General features: G+C 40.4%; 1 protein-coding gene across 1 annotated transcript in view; it reads left to right on the top strand.

Annotated features, from left to right (window-relative positions):
- CDS1 (CDP-diacylglycerol synthase (phosphatidate cytidylyltransferase) 1) overlaps positions 1–20,198 on the top strand; it is a 76,981-nt gene that overhangs the window by 2,578 nt on the left and 54,205 nt on the right. Inside the window, 1 exon segment of the mRNA XM_010845963.1 lies at positions 13,498–13,625. Within this exon segment, the coding sequence (XP_010844265.1) occupies positions 13,498–13,625 (128 nt within the window).

A 20,198-nucleotide genomic window follows, 5' to 3' on the forward strand; every position in this document is an offset into this window, starting at 1 on the left:
GCAACTTTCACATCCATACATGACCACTGGAAAAACCATAGCCTTGACTAGACGGACCTTTGTTGGCAAAGTAATGTCTCTGCTTTTGAATATGCTGTCTAGGTTGGTCATAACTTTCCTTCCAAGGAGTAAGCGTCTTTTAATTTCATGGCTGCAGTCACCATCTGCAGTGATTTTGGAGCCCAGAAAAATAAAGTCTGACACTGTTTTTCTGTTTCCCCATCTATTTCCCATGAAGCGATGGGACCAGATGCCATGATCTTCGTTTTCTTAATGTTGAGCTTTAAGCCAACTTTTTCACTCTGCACTTTCACTTTCATCAAGAGGCTTTTTTGTTCCTCTTCACTTTCTGCCATAAGGGTGGTGTCATCTGCATATCTGAGGTTATTGATATTTCTCCCGGCAATCTTGACTCCAGCTTGTGTTTCTTCCAGTCCAGCATTTCTCAGGGTGACAATATACAGCCTTGACATACTCCTTTTCCTATTTGGAACCAGTCTGTTGTTCCATGTCCAGTTCTAACTGTTGCTTCCTGACCTGCATACGAATTTCTCAAGAGGAAGATCAGGGGATCTGGTATTCCCATCTCTTTCAGAATTTTCCACAGTTGTGATCCACACAGTCAAAGGCTTTGGCATAGTCAATAAAGCAGAAATAGATGTTTTTCTGGAACTCTCTTGCTTTTTCCATGATCCAGTGGATGTTAGCAATTTGATCTCTGGTTCCTCTGCCTTTTCTAAAACCAGCTTGCACATCAGGAAGTTCATGGTTCATGTATTGCTGAAGCCTGGCTTGGAGAATTTTGAGCATTACTTTACTAGCGTGTGAGATGAGTGCAATTGTGCAGTAGTTTGAGCATTCTTTGGCATTGCCTTTCTTTGGGATTGGAATGAAAACTGACCTTTTCCAGTCCTGTGGCCACTGCTGAGTTTTCCAAATTTTCTGGCATATTGAGTGCAGCACTTTCACAGCATCATCTTTCAGGATTTGGAATAGCTCAACTGGAATTCCATCACCTCCACTAGCTTTGTTCATAGTGATGCTTTCTAAGGCCCACTTGACTTCACATTCCAGGATGTCTGGCTCTAGGTCATTAATACATACTTAGCTGGATTCTCTTTTCTAAGACTAGATGGTGCCATGTGTAACCAGTTCTGTTAAGATTTCTAAATCATCAAGGATGAGCATTTTTCAAACCACGTCCAAAATATTGCATTCTTTTAGAGCTTATCTCAAGGAACTTTTGACTTGGCAAGCTCTGAGTCATTGAACTCTGTCCTCTCTTCCTCCTTTCTTATCAGGGTGTATATTTGAATGCACCTGAATTTCCAGGTTAAGGGCCATTATAAAATCAGCCTGCACATCAGAGGCTGGTTAATATTTGGTTCATTTAAACTCTTCTAATATCCTCCAATTATAATACTTAAAAATGAGGAAACTGAAAAAATTAAAGTTAATAAGCAAAGATCACCTCGCCTCCCTTGCTCTGAATTCAAAGAGAAATACATCCTCGAGGGTTTTATGTATGGGACATTGTGTAATTAAACGGACATATTTTCAACTCTGATTTTACCAAAGACTTGAATTGTGTGTATGTGTTTATGTGTGCACACACAAAAGGATATTTCTGGTCTCAGCTCTTTACCAGAGAATAACGGAGGTATGACATTAGATCTTGTGAAATTAAAGGCATTTCTTTGAGAAATGGGAAAATAAAAGAACATTTAACATGATAAAACCAACAACAACAAAAAATAAACTCTTCTAAGTGCCTTCTCTAGTCAAGTTACAGTAAAGGTGAAAACACTTAATGAAATTAATGAAAGAAGTACACGAAGTGTGTTGTATTCTGCTACTATTGTACACTCCCATGCCACTTTGTAGTCTTTTTACAGTGGTGCTATTAACATGACCTTCTCTTCCTTCAGGACCTGGAGACTTATTCGGAAAGAAAGCTCTGTGCTCCAGGGCATTAGCAAGTGAAAATGTTCCCTGTTGCTAAATGCTGGAATAATACTTAAGAGATAACAAGACCACTCCCTCAAGGAACTTCCCCAGGAGACACACATAATTAGACTTAATAGATGTCAGAACAAGGCTTCTTTACTTCGCTCTTAGCAGAGAGAGCATAGCTGGACACTATATGGAGACAACAGGAAAGGCTTGAAAGAGATGAGGGTTGAGTTTGGAATTAAAAGATGCCTGGAGACTTGCTAGGTAGACAGGTGTTAGGGAAAGGCATTCTAGGCAAAGGGTGTGTGGAACTGTTTCTTGAATCAGCATTCTAGGCACAGTGAACTGAGCTTAGTTTGATAGTCCTGGAGTATAAACTATAGTTTGCAAGGAGGGGTTAGGAGTTTAAGGGTCTTGCGAGGGAGGTAAGCTTTCTTCTGTGGACTCCTGGAAGCCACTGAGAAGTTTTTGCAGAGGCAGTAGCCTGTCATTCTAGCAGCAGTCTGGAGAAAGTGTTGGAAGGGGGAGAGAACTGCCACAGAGAAACCAAATAGGCGTGTATTGCAAATGCTGTATGTATGAAATAATGAGGTCACGTCCGAAGTCTAGGAAGAGTGGAGGAGTAGGGGTTGAGAGACAGGAAGCATATTTTAGACGATGGTGATGGGACCCTAGACAAGGTTAAGACTAATAAAAGAGCCCGCTGGAGACACATTTTGGTCCACAACTTAAGAGACTTAAGAAAAAAGCAAAAATGATTGGGCAGTTTTGCAGGCTTTTTGCAGGTGATGTGGGAGATGGGTGAGTTGAGTGGGGCAGGTATGGCATTCTCTAAAGTAGGGGAGTGGCTCCGGGTGGTGGTGGGAATGGAACTGAATGGTCAAATCTAGAGGACTGATGACAAAGCTCCAATAATTTAGCCACCTGATGTCATGAGCTGATTCATTGGAAAAGACCCTGATGCTGTTGGAGGAGATGGGGACAACAGAGAATAAGATGGTTGGGTGGTATCACCGACTCAATGGACATGGGTTTGAGCAAGCTCCAGGAGATAGTGAAGGACAGGGAAGCCTGGCGTCCATGGAGGTTGCAAAGAGTTGGACAGGACTTAGTGACTGAACAACAGAGACTTTTGATTAGGATGGGGCATGTTTACAGTAGGGGTGGAGATGTAAGGAAGACGCCAAGATAGAGAGATCCTGAGAGCTAAAGGAGGAGGGATTGCTTAGAAGATATTGTCATTCGTATTTAGAAATGAGGAAGAGGTGGAGAACATGGGATTTAGCCAAAGACCTTCATAGAAGCTGAGGATTAGGCCGAGGAATGGGAGAGGTAAAAATTGGTAGTAATTGTAGAAAGTGCCAGTGAAAGGAGCACAGAATAGTAGCTAGAAAGGACTGGAGGATTGAGTAAAAATTTCTTTTTTCAAACAAGGAAAGACAAGTATTTATATAAAGAAGTCAAGTGGGAGTGAAGATGCTGACGAGGGTGGGCCGTCCCTAGGAGAAAGAAAGCAGACGTAGTGTGGAGAATACAGATAATTGGGGTATTCGGGGAAAGGAAAGAAGGAATTGAGGTTAGATACAGAAACATTTTGAAAAACAGAAGGGGGAAATCAGTGTTTGATGCTTTAAATTTTCCCAATAAAGTACGGTCTGAGAACTGCGGAGCTTCAAGAGATCTTAGAAAAAATTTAGTTCATACATATGTGTGTATATGTGCATGTGTGTGTGTTTTTAAATAATAAACTTGCCATAGACTGTGTTTGTTATTATTACCCAAAGTGACCTCAAACAGGTGCAGAGCTGGAACTAGAACTCAGCTCTGACTGGGACACTGTTGGAATGTTATTTTAGAGAGTGTAATGTCAGATGATAAAGAGGCCTCCTGTGGAATCATCAAACTCAGTGAAGATTCAGTTGAATTAAAATGACACACATTGGTTTTGTACTGCATTATCATAGTTCCTAACTCAGTAGTGGTAGTAGCAATACTTTGGCCACTTGATGTGAAGAGCTGACTCATTGGAAAAGACCCTGATGCTGGGAAAGATAGCAGCAGAGGATGAGATGGTTAGATAGCGTCACCAGCTCAGTGGACATGAATTTGAGCAAATTCCAGGAGATAGTGAAGGACAGGAGAACCTGGTGTGCTGCAACGTGTGGGGTCACAAAGAGTCGGACACGATTCTGTGTTGTTGAACAACAGCAAAGCAGCAGTAGTCATGATCGCTGATGCTTTTAGAGTGATTTAGAGAAAACAGTAATTTTGCATCGTAACTTTATTTGCTCCCTAACTGTATGGGTTAGGAATATTTCCCATTTAATAGCTGAGAATAAGAAAGGGCTTCTGTGGTGGTTCAGTTGGTAAAGAATCTGCCTGCAGTGCAGGAGACCCCCATTCGATCCCCGGGGAGGGAAGATTCCCTGGAGAAGGAAATGGAAACCCACTCCAGTATTCTTGCCTGAAAAATCCTATGGAGAGAGGAGCATGGCAGGCTACAGTCCATGGGGTTGTAAAGAGCTGGACATTACTGGAGAGACTTAGCACTGGAAACAGTGAAGAGACTGAGAGAAAATGCTGAAATCAGGAATACAAACTACTGTTCTTTCAAGTAAGAGCTGTTTGTTGTTTAGTCACTAAGTCGGTTCCAAGTCTTTGCAACTCTATGAACTGTAGCCCACCAGGCTCCTCTGTGCATGGGATTTCCCAGGCAAGAATACTGGAGTGGGTAGCCATTCTCTTCTCTGGGGGATCTTCCCAGCCCAGGGACTGAACCCGCATCTCCTGCACAGGCAGGTGATTCTTTACTACTGAACCACCAGGGAAGCCCAAAAACTTTATTAAAACCCTTCATTAAAACCCCCATAAAATTCAAGATTTTTAAAAGGCTTCCATCCTTTTAGGCACAGAACTCTATGTCACTTGAGGCTTTCCATATGCTTGTTTGCAGTTTTAATGCTAGGTACAGGAATCCTCTGTAGAAGGAAATGGCAACTTACTCCAGTATTCTTGCCTGGAGAATCCACGGACAGTCCATACAGTTGCAAAGAGTTGGACACAACTGAAATGACGTAGCAGCAGCAGCAGGTACAGGAATCAGTGTGAACCTCAAGGGACCTGTAGTGGAGTGGAGAAGCTGACACAGGTCATCTGACTCACTTTTTAGGGGACTAGATGTAAGAGGAGTGGGAATTGTGATTGATTTAATGCATTATCCTTTGTTGCATTCTAAACTGCTGCTTACTTTCATTAGTTTAGAGACTTCTTTGGAGCCATCATCTTGAATGGTTTTCTTCCTGCCTTTTCAGTCCCCAGCGTCGAGAAACAGTTCACTTCTCTTTCCCTGACCATGGGCTCCTGTGTACTCTTCAGGAGTCCCCGTGACCTATGTGACATACACTAAAGTGACTGTACTTATTACACTGTGCAGTCTGACATATGCATACGCCCATGAATTTATCACTGCAATAAAGATAGTGAACAAACACGTCACCACTAAAAGTTTGCTCCTGCCCTTTTGTATTCATTCCCCTTTTACCTTTTGATAATCACTGATTGGGCTTCCCTGGTGGCTCAGTGGTAAGGATCCACCTCCCAGTCCAGGAGAGGTAGGAGACATGGGTTCGATCCCTGGGTCAGAAGATCCCCTGGAGGAGGAAATGGCAACCCATTCCAGTAATCTTGCTGGGGCAGTCCCATGGACACAGGAGCCTGGCAGGCTGCAGTCCATAGGGTCACAAAGAGTCAGACACAACTGAGCACAGTAATTACTGATCTGCTTTCTGCCACTATAGATGAACGTGTATTTTCCAGAATTTTATGTAAATAGAATTCAATACATACATATATGCATATACCCACATATATGTGTACGTACACATATCTTACGTACATTTTGTCTGGCTTCTTTTTACTCAGCATAATTTTTTTTGACATCCACCCATATTGTCGCATACATCAGTAGTTCGTTTCTGTTGCTGAGTAGTTTTCCATTGTATGGATGTAGCCCAGTTTGTCCTTTGCAACATTTGAGTTGTTTCCAGTTGGAGCTATTACAAAGAAAGCTGCCATGAACACTGTGTACAGTCTTTGTGTGAACGTATGCTTTCATTTCTTTGGGCAGATACCTGGGATTGAAATGACTGGGTCATAGGATGGACATGTATTTAACTTTTTAAGAAACTGCCAAACTCTTTTCCAGAATTGTACACATTCCCACCAGCAGTATATGGGAGGCCCAGTTTCAATACATCTTCTCTGAGACTTGGTATGTTCAGTTTTTATTTTTTAGCTACGTTAGAAGGGGTGTCATAGTCTCATATTGCGGTTTTGATTTGCCTTTCCCTAATAACTTCCCTGATAGCTCAGTTGGTAAAGAATCCACCTGCAATGCAGGAGACCCTGGTTCAATTCCTGCGTTGGGAAGATCCACTGGAGAGCGGATAGGCTACTCACACCAGTATTCTTGGGCTTCCCTTGTGGCTCAGCTGGTAAGAATCTGCCTGTGATACGGGAGACCTGGTTTCGATCCCTGGGTTGGGAAGATCTCCTGGAGAAGGGAAAGGCTACCCCCTCCAGATTCTGGCCTGGAGAATTCCATGGACTATATAGTCCATAGGTCACAAAGAGTCAGACATAACTGAGGGACTTTCATTTAACTCCCTGATAACTAAGATGTTGAGCGTTTCTTCATGTGCCAATTCACCATCAGTGTATTATTGCCTTCAGTGACATGTCTGGGCAAATAAAGCTTTGCCCGTGTATTTTGACTACATCAATTGTTTTCTCATTGAATGTTGGGAATTCTTGATATATTCTGAATGCAAGACCCTTATTTGACATGTGATTTGCAAATATCAGGTCTTCCCAGGTGGTGCTAGTGGTAAAGAATCTGCCTGCCAATGCAATGCAGGAGACACAGGAGACACGGGTTCGATCCCTGGGTTAGGAAGATCCTCTGGAGTAGGAAATGGAAACCCATTCCAGTATTCTTGCCTGGAAAATTCCACGGACAGAGGAGCCTCTTGGGCTACAGTCCATGGGGTTGCAAAGAGTTGGACATGACTGAGCACACATACTCTCCTGCACATATCTTTTCCCAGTCTATAGCTGTTTTCTCTTTCTCTTAACAGTGTCTTTTGAAAAGCAGAACATTTTAATTTTGAAGTGGTTTTATTTATCAGTTTTTCTTTTATGAATCCTACTTTTTTGTTGTCATATTTAAGTCTTTGCCTAACCTCAGGTCCCAAAGAGTTTGTTGAATTGTATAGCTTTATGTAAATGTCTGATCTATTTTGAATTAATTTTTGTAAGTAGTGTGAAGTATGGATCAAAGTTTTACCTTCCTTCCTTCCTTTTATATAATTATCTAATTATTCCAGCATTGTACATTGAATTACCTTTCAACTTTGTTGAAGTCAATTGGCCATATAAGTGTGGATTAATTTCTAGACCCTTTCTTCTATTCCATTGATCAGTTTTTGTGCCAATATCACAGTTACAGTTTCAAAAGTTTATAATAACTTTTGAAAACAGTATAAGTCTTTCAGTTTTGTTTTTATCTGCAGGTGGTTCTGGCTCTTCTTAAGGTCCTTTTGCATTTTCATATAAATTTTAGAGTCTGTTTATTTCCACACAAAATAAAAGCCAATTGAGATGACTGGGATTACACTGGATCTGCAGATCAGTTTGTGGAAAAATTGTCATTTAAATTTTCTTTCTGCCTCCTGGCTACATTGCTTTGAGCTGAGTAAACTTGGAGCACTCTACTCAATCTTTGTGAGCCTAAATTTTTTCACTTACAAGAAGGATGTGATTATTTACTTACCTATAAGGTAATGTGAAGTATAAATAAATCGACATTTGTAAGTACTTTTGAAGTTCGTTTCACTGTAGGAAGGAGATTTTCAGGGTAATAAAGAAACTTTATTTCAACTTCCATTCATCATTTACCAGAAATACTTTCATTTTCTTTTTATATTTGCAAAAGAATAGCCCATAGCCCTTCATAGTCAGACGCCCTCATTTCACGAATGCTAAAAGGTGGTCCCAAGGAGGGTGAAATGGCCAAAATTATTCACCTAGCAAGAATGGTTGAGAACTATTTTAATCTTAAATGTTAGCATAAGTTTACAGACTCAGTTCATTCAACACATATTTACATAGTAAGTGCCAGCCGCTGTGCAGGGTCCTCTGCCAACCTCTAGGGAGTCAAAAGTGAAGCCAGTAATATTTCCTCTTCTCACAAAGCTTATGAACTACTGCAGAGGTTTGGGGCACATCACTTTTATTACCAAGTGGACTCTGAGGCAGTTTGTTGGAAAGTGCAATACTTTTATTTTTTAAGGAAACCAGAGGCTGAGTTTCTTTAGGATCAAGTGTTTTGCCTTTTGTCCTTGCTAGTTAAGAGTAGGGGTGAAATTAGGACAGTCAGCCCTCGTATCTGTGGGTTGTGAGGCCGTGGATTCAACCAACTGTGGATCAAGATAATTGAAAAAGAAAAAAAAAAAAAAATCCCAGAAAGTCCCAACAAGGAAAACTTGAATTTGCGGCATACTCACAACTGTGTTTGGGCTTCCCTGCTGTCTCAGTTGGTAAAGAATTTGCCTGCAATGTAGGAGACCCAGGTTCAATCCCTGAGAGGGGAAGATCCCCTGGAGAAGGAAATGGCAACCCACTCCGGTGTTCTTGCCGGGGAAGTCCCCTGGACAGAGGAGCCTGGCGGGCTACAGTCCACGGGGTCACAAAGAGTCGGACACGACTGAGCAGCCAAACCACAACTGTTGGCAAGATGCTTCCTGATGGCTCAGTGGATAAAGAATCCGCCTGCCAATACAGGAGATATGGGTTCGATCCCTAGGTTGGGAAGATCCCCTGGAGAAGGAAATGGCGACCTACTCCAGTGTTCTTGCCTGGAAAATCCCATGGACAGAGGAGCCTGGCAGGCTACAGTCCAATGGGTCGCAAAGAGTCGGATACAACTGAGTAACTAAGCACACACACAATTGTTTACATTGTACTTAAAACTGTTTACATTGTATTAGGTTTTATAATCTAGAGATGATGTAAAGTGTATGAAAGGATGTATATAGATTGTATACAAATACTGTACCTTCTCTGATTTTTGTATCTTAGAAGGTCCTGAAACTAATCCCCACCCTCCAGCCCCCATCCCCACCAGGTACTGAGTGACGAGTGTACTTGAAACTCCCAATTCCTAGTGTGGTACTCTTTCTGCAACCTGGTGATATGCCTTATGGAGCCATTAGTCACCATCTCCATGACCACTCACACCACGCTTCCAACACTCTGGGTTATTGACAGAGAAAAAAAGAGTAGCAGAGCAAAGAAATAAGTCTTGCCTTGACTTCCCAGGCAAGAACACTGGAGTGAGTTGCCATTCCCTTCTCCAGGGGATCTTCCCCTCTCAGGGATCAAACCTGGGTCTCCTACATTGCAGGCAAATTCTTTACCAACTGAGATACCAGGGAAGCCCAAACACAGTTGTGAGTATGCCACAAATTCAAGTTTTCCTTGTTGGGACTTTCTGGGATTTTTTTTTCCAAATATCTTGATCCACATTGTTCCACATTGTGTCAGATATTGAAAACCTGTTGGCACATCAGGCTAACAGCAGGTTCCTGAAGTTTGCAGAAGATATCCTGCCTGGTGGTTTACTAGTCAACAGCTATTTGTTTAATCTGCTCTGAGGCCAACTGACTCTCAGGGTTACAGTGGGAACACGGCATTTGCTTTGTCATTTTTGGTATAATGTCACATTTAATTTTGTAATTATTTGATAAAAGATTTATAGTTAGTAATCAAAAGCTTATTATTCCTTTATGATTATTGATAATGCTACCCAAGGCATTTTATTTGGTACCCATTTTATTTGGTAAGCCACTTAATGAGGAATTCGATTTGATAGTATGAATAATAATAATAGCTTACTATTTCACTGACTGACCCGAGTCCTTGGCATTAAATATTTCCAGTTTTGGGGTTTTTTTTTTTAATGTTTCCAGTTTTTATGGGTAAAGAAACAGTTGGAAAGGGTGATGAAATTTGCCACAGCTTTGGTGCTAATGAGGGCTGAGTTTGGTTGGAGATTTCCTAAACATTTAGAATCTCCCTATATACTTTCATTCTTAGGATCAACTTCTGGCCCAACATTCTGCTCAGTGTTCCTCCTGCTTGTATTAACCCGCTGTGAATATCCTCTTCCTTCTCACCCATTTCAGCCGCTTTCCCCCCTGTTTCTCCCTTTGTAAACCACTCTCCCAAAGCATTTATGTGTGTAGCACTCTTTAATGAAGATTGCTACCAGTGGTCATGTATGGATGTGAGAGTTGGACTATAAAGAAAGCTGAGCGCCAAAGAATTGATGCTTTTGAACTGTGGTGTTGAGAGTCCCTTGGACTGCAAGGAGATCCAACCAGTCCATCCTAAAGGAGATCAGTCCTGGGTGTTCATTGGAAGGACTGATGTTGAAGCTGAAACTCCAATACTTTGGCCACCTCATACGAAGAGTTGACTCATTGGAAAAGACTCTGATGCTGGGAGGGGTTGGGGGCAAGAGGAGAAGGGGACGACAGAGGATGAGATGGTTGAATGGCATCACTGACTCATTGGACATGGGTTTGGGTAAACTCCGGGAGTTGGTGATGGACAGGGAGGCCTGGTGTGCTGTGGTTCATGGGGTCGCAAAGAGTTGGACGTGACTGAGTGACTGAACTGAACTGAACTGAACTGATTTCACTAGGCATAATACCCTCCAGGTCATCCATGTTGTTGGCAAAATTTATTCTTCTTTATGTCTGAGTAGCATTCCAGTGTGTGTGTGTGTGTATGCACCACATCTTTTTTATAATTTTATTTATTTATTTTAGGCTGTGCGGGTCTTTGTTGCTGCATGGGCTTTTCTCTAGTTGTGGTGTACAGACTCCTCACTATGGTGACTTTTCTTGTTGCAGAGCATGGGCTCTAGGCACACAAACTTCAGTAGTTGCAGTTCCTGGGTTCTAGAGCCCAGGTTCAATGGCTGTGGTGCACAGGCTTAGCTGGTCCACGGCATGTGGGATCCTCCCATATCAGGGATCAAACCCGTGTCTTCTGCATGGGCAGGTGGACTTTTCACCACTGAGCCAACAGGAAAGCCCCGATACCACATCTTCTTTGTCCATTCATCTGTTGATGGAGTTCTATTTTTAGTTCTTTCAGGAACCTCCATACTGGTTCACAGTGCTTATACAAATTTGCATTCCCACCAACAGTGTACAGTGTTCCCTTTTCTCCATATCATTGCCAACATTTGCTATTTGTGGTCTTTTTGGTGATAGTCATTCTGACAGATGTGACATGATATATTATTGTGGTTTTGATTTTCATTTCTACGATAATTAGTAATCTTCAGCACCTTTTCATGTGCCTATTGGCCATTTTTATGTCTTCTTTGGAAAAATGTGTATATAGGTCTTCTACCCATTTTTGGATTGAGTTGTTGGGTTTTTTTTGATATCGAGTTGTATGAGCTGTTTATATGTTTTGGATATTAATTCCTTATTAGTCATAACATTTGCAAATATTTTCTCTCATTCAGTACGTTGTCTTTTTGTTTTGTTGATGGTTTTCATTGCTGTGCAAAAGCTTTTAAGTCTCCTTAGATTTCATTTGTTTATTTTTGCTTTTATTTCCTTGTTTTAGGAGACTGAGGTAGGCTTGCTTCACTATAACCTTTCCTCTTAAGACTGCTTTTTCTATAATATGGATCTTGACTGTACCACCCCACTGCCCCTCCTTTCCATCTCCTTGTGGATTTTTTTCCTTGTATCTTTAGTTGTAGAAGATCTTTTCTGGTAGATTCTATCACGCTTTCTTATCAGTAGCTGTTCTGATAATAGTTGTAAACTTGGTATGCCCATGAGAGGAGGTGGGCTCCAGGATTTTGTACTCCACCATCGTGGCCAGGATTCTCTCTTGAGGATCTAATAAAATGATGGAAGCTTGAGTGTTTAGAATAATTATATGTATATTGTCATTCAGTTGCTAAGTTGCATCCCACTCTTTGCAACCACATGGACTGCAGCATGCCAGGCTTCCCTGTCCTTCATCATCTCCTGGAGTTTGTGCCAACTCATGTTCATTGAGTTGGTGATGCCATCCAACCATCTCATCCTCTGTCATCCCCTTCTCCTCCCACCTTCAATCTTTCCCAGCATCAGGGTCTTTTCAGTATTGAAGCTTCAGCTTTAGCATCAGTCCTTCCAATGAATATTCAGGGTTGATTTCCTCTAAAGGAATCCCAAGATTGACTGATTTGATCTCTTTTTATATGAATATATCTTTATTTATATATGTGTGTGTGTGTGTGTGTGTGTATCTGTATATCTACATATTTATATCTGTCTATCTATTGATACCTAGCAGGGCCCTCTAGGACTCCTGGGCACAGAGCCTTTGTGCGTGCCCCATTCATCTGATTACAGGAAATAGCCTTCATTCAGCCTCCCTGATCTTCACTGAGTTCCAACAGCCAGATTCAAGCAGTTGTTAATTAGGAAAGGGAGGGGATGCAAGACAAGGGAGAAACAGTCAAAAGAAACAATAGTGTGGCCTTTGGGCAAGGTCCTGATTCCCAGTAAGGGATACCCATGGCAGTATCTTCGAGCTGTTGTGCAGATACTGAAACCCCCACCAGGTGGGAGAAGTTAATGATTAATGAGGGTCGGTGCCCGCAAGCACACAGACCCCAGACCGATTGGAACCTGAAGGCTGATGAGGCTGACCCTGCTTACCACCAGCCAGTCGCAAGAGTGTCCACAAGTTGATCACACCCCATAACTATAAAACTTCTCACTACTCTCTCCAAGTTGGGACACACAATTTTGAGGGCATTAGCCTGCTGTGGCTGCCTTTGCCCGGCAAAGCAATAAAGCTATTCTTTTTTAACTTCACCCAGAAGTCTCAGAGATTTAATTCAGTGTTGGGGTACAGAGGTCAGATTCAGCTTCACTATCTATGTATCTATGTAAAATGCCATGCCAGTGTGAGATATTACTCCTGTTGGAGATGCTTTGATTGTAATCAAATAAAAAAGAGACTATGTACCATTGTACATGGACAGAAGAGCCTGGTAGGCTACAGTCCACGGGCTTGCAGAGAGTTGGACACGACTGAAGGACTTCACTCACTCACTCATGTACCATTGATCAGAATCTACATTAATACAAACACTCTATTTTCTGTTAAGCAGAGAAACAATGAATACTTGATTCTGTGGTACATTTCTGATTTAGATAATACAGACATTTCTTTTTGTGTTTTTTGTTGAAATTAATCCTTTATGTTGATAGACTTTAGCAGGAACTTTACTAACTAGGATGTCCAACAGTGCTTGCATATTCAAAATAAGTTAATAGTTTTTTTTTTTTTAAGTTATGGAAATGAGAGTTGGTACTCTGAGCAATAAATAGATGTATTGGCAAGCATGCACTTTTTTCCCTTTTATTTTGCAAAGTGATTTTCTTTTTTCTTTAATTTTAGGAAACAGATATTGATGACAGATATGGAGACTTGGATTCCAGAACAGATTCTGATATTCCAGAAATTCCACCATCCCTAGATAGAACCCCCGAGATCCTCAAGAAAGCTCTGTCTGGTTTGTCTTCAAGGTACGATTGGTTGAAGGTCAATCTGAGGGGTGAACAAGATAAGCTGTGAGGTTATCCTGGACCATTTCTTACACTGGTCTAAGAAATTTCACTTTTTGTGAGTTTTAGAGTTATGAGAGAAGACTTTTACATTTTTCACCATACATGAGCACAGTGTTGGAGGCTTGATATACATCCTTTCATTAATCTTTAAAGTCTTAAGTTTCAGAAAACCAAGTCTGAGAGGTTAGCTGGTGAATGTTATAAAGCTAATAAGTTGTGGACCTGGCATTTCTGCCCCTGTCTGCCGGGTTTCTGAAGCCAGTGACCCATTTATCACATCAAGTTGCCTTTTCTGATTCTGGGACATCAAATAAAGAAAATTCTGTATCCTCTGTCCTGTGTTTTCAAATGCCACAAATAGGTAATTTTTTTCCTTCTAATGGAATTTAAAATCATTGTCCAGACTTCACAGCACTTTACCATTTTGTATTTCTGTTATACCTTTAAATGTCTAATAACCTAATTTTATATTGCCCTCCATTGTAATATGAATTATAAAATTTATAAGGGCAAAATAAGTGTAATCTGTTACGCAGATGAACATATAAAATCTTAAATATTGGTACAGAACACTCTTTCTTCAATTTCTTAATACTGTGACACAGAATAAGAGGTCTGTTTTCCATCATGCCCCAAGAGAGACACAAATTATATTTTAACTGCTGGAAAAATGTTATGAAGCAATTCTTGCCATAACTGTGTGTGATGCACTCTGATTTCTCTTATTTTTGATAACTGTTCTAGGTTCTTGGACCAAAAAATGCTGAATTACTAAATTGATTTTTACTACCCATGGGTCATAACTTGAAGTTTGAAAAACACTGATTAAATGGCAACCCACTCCAGTGTTCTTGCCTGGAGAATCCCAGGGACGGAGGAGCCTGGTGGGCTGCTGTCTCTGGGGTCGCACAGAGTTGGACGACTGAAGTGACTTAGCAGCAGCAGCGGTCATATCTAGTAAATAAAATATGAGCTTTTCTGATTTTTAATTTCCTAGAGGATAGCCATATTAGAATAAACCGGTTCAAGACAAAGTTTTCATGTTTTTTAGCCAACATAAAAAAATGTTGCTCTCCCTTATTAAAAGTATGATTATTATTTTAATATTTCTTGTTCCCAGTTGTTTTCATGACCTAGTTCACAGACGTACCTTTGCTTTAAAATCTCACCTGGTCTATTTTGGATCTGGACTTTTTTCTGTGTTGATGTTATATAAGAATAATGGTGGATTCCTGTGTGTCATGCATAACAAGATTTTCCTTACTATTTTTTTTTCCTGGCATAAAGCAACAATAGCAGGTAATAGTAGCTGGTATTTACTGACCATGTATATGTGCTGGGTACTTCTCAAGCACTTTACTTGTGTTGACTAATTTATTATCACATCAACCCTATAACACAGGTATGGTTATATTATACCTGTTGTATAAATGGAGAAACTGAAGCACAGATATGTGTCATATCCAGGGTCATGTAGCAAATGACCTGGCTAAGTGATAGAGCCACATTCTGAAGCAGAGCATTGCACTCTATTTATGAAAGATTTCACTTAAAAAAAAATGAACAGCAGATAATAAATAACTACTTTGAATCTTCTCAAGAAACTTCTCTGTAAAAATTAAATGAATGTTTTAAAATCTATGTTTTACACATTTTAGCCTCTCTTTATTTAATATCCCAAATAGTCTGCCTTGCAAAGATTTAGAAGTTGTAGATGCAAAGGAGTAAACTACTAATTGCATAAGAAATAAACCTGGATTGCAGAAAAAAACCCTGTAACCCTCCAACTGAGACATTACTGATGAAAATACTGTTTATCTTTGAAACTTTTTTTTGCAGTGTGTGCCTGTGTGTGTAATGGAAAAGCAGCATTGTACTCCTTTCTGCCTTGCCATTTTCATTTTCATTCCCTGGTATTAGGAACAACATCCTTAAATATACGTAAATACTTGGATGGCTGCATGATATATTCCTTGTACAGCTATGGTTCAATTTACTTAACTAAACAGATGTTGCTAGACAGCCAATTTCTAAATTTTCACAATTAAAACCAACTCTGCTTTAAATGTATATTTTGTAGCTAACTTTTATTTAGCATCCATGATTATTTTCTTCAGATAAATTTTTAAAATTTTATTTATTTATTTTTAATTGAAGGATAATTGCCTTATAGAAATTTTGTTGTTTTCCAACAAATACCAACACGAATCAGCCATAGGCATACACATGTTGCCTCCCTCCTGAACCTCTCCCCCATCCGACCCCTCTAGGTTGTTACAGAGCCCCTGTTTGAGTTCCCTGAGCCATACAGCAAATTCCCATTGGCTATCTATTTTATATATGGTAATGTAAGTTTCCATGTTACGCTCTCCATACGTACCCTCTCCTTCTCCCCCCCGACCCCATGTCCATTAGTCTGTTCTCTATGTCTATTTCTCCATTGCTGTCCTGCAAATAAATTCATAGGTACCATCTTTCTAGATTCCATATATCTCTGTTAGTATACAATATTTATCTTTCTCTTTCTGACTGACTTCACTCTGTATAATAGGCTCTCGGTTCATCTGCCTCATTAGAACTGACTCAGAGGTGTTCCTTGTTATGGCTGAGTAATATTTCATTGTGTATATGCACCACAGATTCATCCGTTTATCTGTCGAAGGACATCTAGGTTGCTTCCATGTTCTGGCTATTGTAAATACTGCTGCAGTGAATATTGGGGTACATGTGTCTTTTTCAGTTTTGGTTTCCTCAGGATATATAACTAGCAGTGGGATTGCTGGGTCATATGGTGATTTTTAAAATTTTTTTTATTTATTTGTTTTTTAATATTATTATTATTATTATTTTACTTTACAATATTGTATTGGTTTTGCCATACATCAACATGCATCCGCCACGGGTGTACACGTGTTCCTCATCCTGAACCCCCCTCCCACCTCCCTCCCCATACCATCCTTCTGGGTCATCCCAGTGCACCAGCCCCAAGCTTCCTGTTTCCTGCATCGAAACTGGACTGGCGATTCATTTCCATACCATCTTCCATAGTGACTGTATCATTTTATATTCCCACCAACAGAAGGTTCCCTTTTCTCCATACCCTTTCCGGCATTTATTATTTGTAAACTTTTTTATGATGGCCATTCTGACTGGTGTGAGTTGGTTGGTATCTCACTGTAGTTTTGATTTGCATTTCGCTAGATCTAGATGTTGAGCATCTTTTCATGTTAGGCATCTGTATGTCCTCTTTAGAGAAAAGTCTGTTTAGGTCTTTTTCCCACTTTTTGATTGGGTTGTTTGTTTTTTGGTATTGAGTTATATGAGCTGCTTGTATAGTTTGGGGATTAATCCTTTGTCAGTTGTTTCATTTGCTATCATTTTCTCCCATTCTGAGGGTTGTCTTTTTACCGTGTTTATAGTTTCCTTTGCTGTGCAGAAGCTTTTAAGTGTAATTAGGCCTCACTTGTTTACTTTTGTTTTTATTTCCATTACTCTAGGAGGTGGGTCACAGAGGATCTTGCTTTGATTTATGCCATCGAGTGTTCTGCCTGTGTTTTCCTCTGAGAGTTTTATAGTTTCTGGTCTTCCATTTAGGTCTTTAATCCATTTTGTTTATCTTTGTGTGTGGCATTAGAAGGTGTTCCAGTTTCATTCTTTTGCATATAACTGTCCAGTTTTCCCAGCACCATTTATTGAAGAGGCTGTCTTTGCCCCATTGTATATTCTGGCTTCCTTTGTAAAAATCAGGTACCCATAGGTGCACGGGTTTATCTCCGGGCTCTCTATCTTGTTTCATTGGTCTATATTTCTGTTGTTGTGCCAGTACCATACTGTCTTGATGACTGTGGCTTTGTAGTATAGTCTGAAGTCAGGAAGGTTAATTCCTCCAGATCCATTCTTGTTTCCCAAGACTGTTTTGGCTATTTGGGGTCTTTTGTGTTTCCATATGAATTGTGAAAATTTTTTTCTATTTCTGTGAAAAATGCAATTGGTAATTTGATAGGCATCACACTGAATCTGTAGTTTGCATTTGGTAGAATAGTCACTTTCACAATATTGCTTCCTCCTAACCAGGAACATGGAATGTTTCTCCATCTGTTTATGTCATCTTTGATTTCTTTCATCAGTGTCTTATAATTTTATACATACAGTTCTTTTGTCTCCTTAGGTAGGTTTGTTCCTAGATATTTTATTCTTTTTGTTGCAAAAGTGAATGGGATTGAGTCCTTAATTTTTCTTTCTGATTTTTCATTGTTATTATATAGGAATGCAAGTGCTTTCTGTGTATTGATTTTGTATCCTATTCAGTTCAGTTCAGTCACTCAGTCGTGTCTGACTCTTTGCGACCCCATGAGCTGTAGCACGTCAGGCCTCCCTGTCCAACACCAACTCCCAGAGCCCACCCAAACTCATGTCCATTGAGTCGATGATGCCATCTAACCATCTCATCCTCTGTCATCCCCTTCTCCTCCTGCCCTCTATCTTTCCCAGCATCAGACTCTTTTCAAATGAGTCAGCTCTTTGCATCAGGTGGCCAAAGTATTGGAGTTTCAGCTTCAACATCAGACCTTCCCGTGAACACCCAGGACTGATCTCCTTTAGGATGGACTGGTTGGATCTCCTTGCAGTCCAAGGGACTCTCAAGAGCCTTCTCCAACACCACAGTTCAAAAGCATCAATTCTTCAGCGCTCAGCCTTCTTCACAGTCCAACTCTCACATCCATACATGACCACTGGAAAAACCATAGCTTTGACTAGACAGACCTTTGTCAGCAAAGTATGTCTCTGCTTTTTAACATGCTGTCTAGGTTGGGTGTTTTTTTGCTTGGCTCCATCCCTTCATTCTTTCTTAAGTTGTATCTCCACTAATCTCCAGTTTCATATTGGGCACCAACCAACCTGGGGAGTTCATCTTTCAGTGTCCTATCTTTTTGCCTTTTCATACTGTTCATGTAATTCTTAAGGCAAGAATACTGAAGTGGTTTGCCATTCCCTTCTCCAGCATTCTGTCAGACCTCTCCACCATGACCCCTCCGTCTTGGGTGGCCCCCACAGCATGGCCTAGTTTCCTGAGACTTTGCTAAATTCACTGATTAGCTCTAGTAATTTTCTGATAGTATCTTTAGGATTTTCTATGTTTATTATCATGTCATCTGCAAACGGTGAGAATTTTACTTTTTTTCTGATCTGAGTTCCTTTATTCCTTTTTCTTCTCTGATTGCTGTACCTAGGACTTCCAAGGAGAAGCAATGGCAACCCACTCCAGTACTCTTGCCTGGAAAATCCCATGGATGGGGGAGACTGGTGGGCTACAGTTCATGGGGTCACGAGGAGTTAGACATGACTGAGCAACTTCACTTTCACTTTTCTCTTTCATGCATTGGAGAAGGAAATGGCAACCCACTCCAGTATTCTTGCCTGGAGAATCCCAAGGATGGGGGAGCCTGGTTGCTGTCTATGGGGTCACACAGAGTCGGACATGACTGACGCGGCAGCAGCAGCAGGACTTCCAAAACTATGTTGAATAATAGTGCTGAGAGTGGGAACCCTTTTCTTATTCCTGATCTAAGAGGGAATGCAGGGAATGCTTTCAGTTTTTCACCATTGAAAATAATGTTTGGTATGGGCTTATCATATATGACCTTTACTATGTTGAAGTAGGTTCCTACTATGCCCATTTTTTGAAGAGTTTTTTTTAAAATCATAAATGGTTGCTGAATTTTGTCAAAGGCTTTTTCTGCATTTATTGAGATTATCATATGGTCTTTATCTTTCAGTTTGTTAATATGATGCATCACACTGATTGATTTGCATATATTAAAGAGCTCTTGAATCCCTGGAATAACCCAACTTGATCATGGTGTATAAGCTTTTAATGTGTTGAATTCTGTTTGCTAGAATTTTGTTGAGGATTTTTGCATCTATATTCATCAGTGATCAGTCAGTTTAGTTCAGTCACTCAGTTGTGTCCAACTCTTTGTGACCCCTCGGACTGCAGCACGCCAGGCTTCCCTGTCCATCAGAGCTTGCTCAAACTCATGTCTATCGAGTCAGTGATGCCAGTCATCAGTGATACTGGCCTGTAATTTTCTTTTTTGTGTGTGTTATCATTGTCTGGTTTGGGTATCAGGGTGATGGGAACTCGTAGAATGTGTTTGGAAGTGTTCCTTTCTCTGAAATTTTTGGAAAGAGTTTTGGAAGGATAATCATTAGCTCTTCTCTAAATGTTTGGCAGAATTCTCCTGTGAAGCCCCTGGGCTTTTGTTTTTTGGGAGATTTTTTAATCACAGTTTCGATTTCATTGCTTATAACTGGGTTGTTCATAATTTCTGTTTCTTCCTGGTTTAGTCTTGGAAAATTGAAATTTTCTAAGAATCTGTCCACTGCTTTCAGGTTTCCATGTAATTGCCATTTAGTTGCTCATGGTAGTCTCTTATAGTCCTTTGTATTTCTGCATTGTCTGTTGTAACCTCTGCTTTTTCACTTCTAATTTTGTAGGTTTGATTCTTCTTTTTTTTTTTTTTTTTTGAT

The sequence above is a fragment of the Bison bison genome, unplaced genomic scaffold, assembly GCF_000754665.1.
Source record: "Bison bison bison isolate TAMUID 2011002044 unplaced genomic scaffold, Bison_UMD1.0 scf7180017864228, whole genome shotgun sequence".
Taxonomy (NCBI): domain Eukaryota; kingdom Metazoa; phylum Chordata; class Mammalia; order Artiodactyla; family Bovidae; genus Bison; species Bison bison.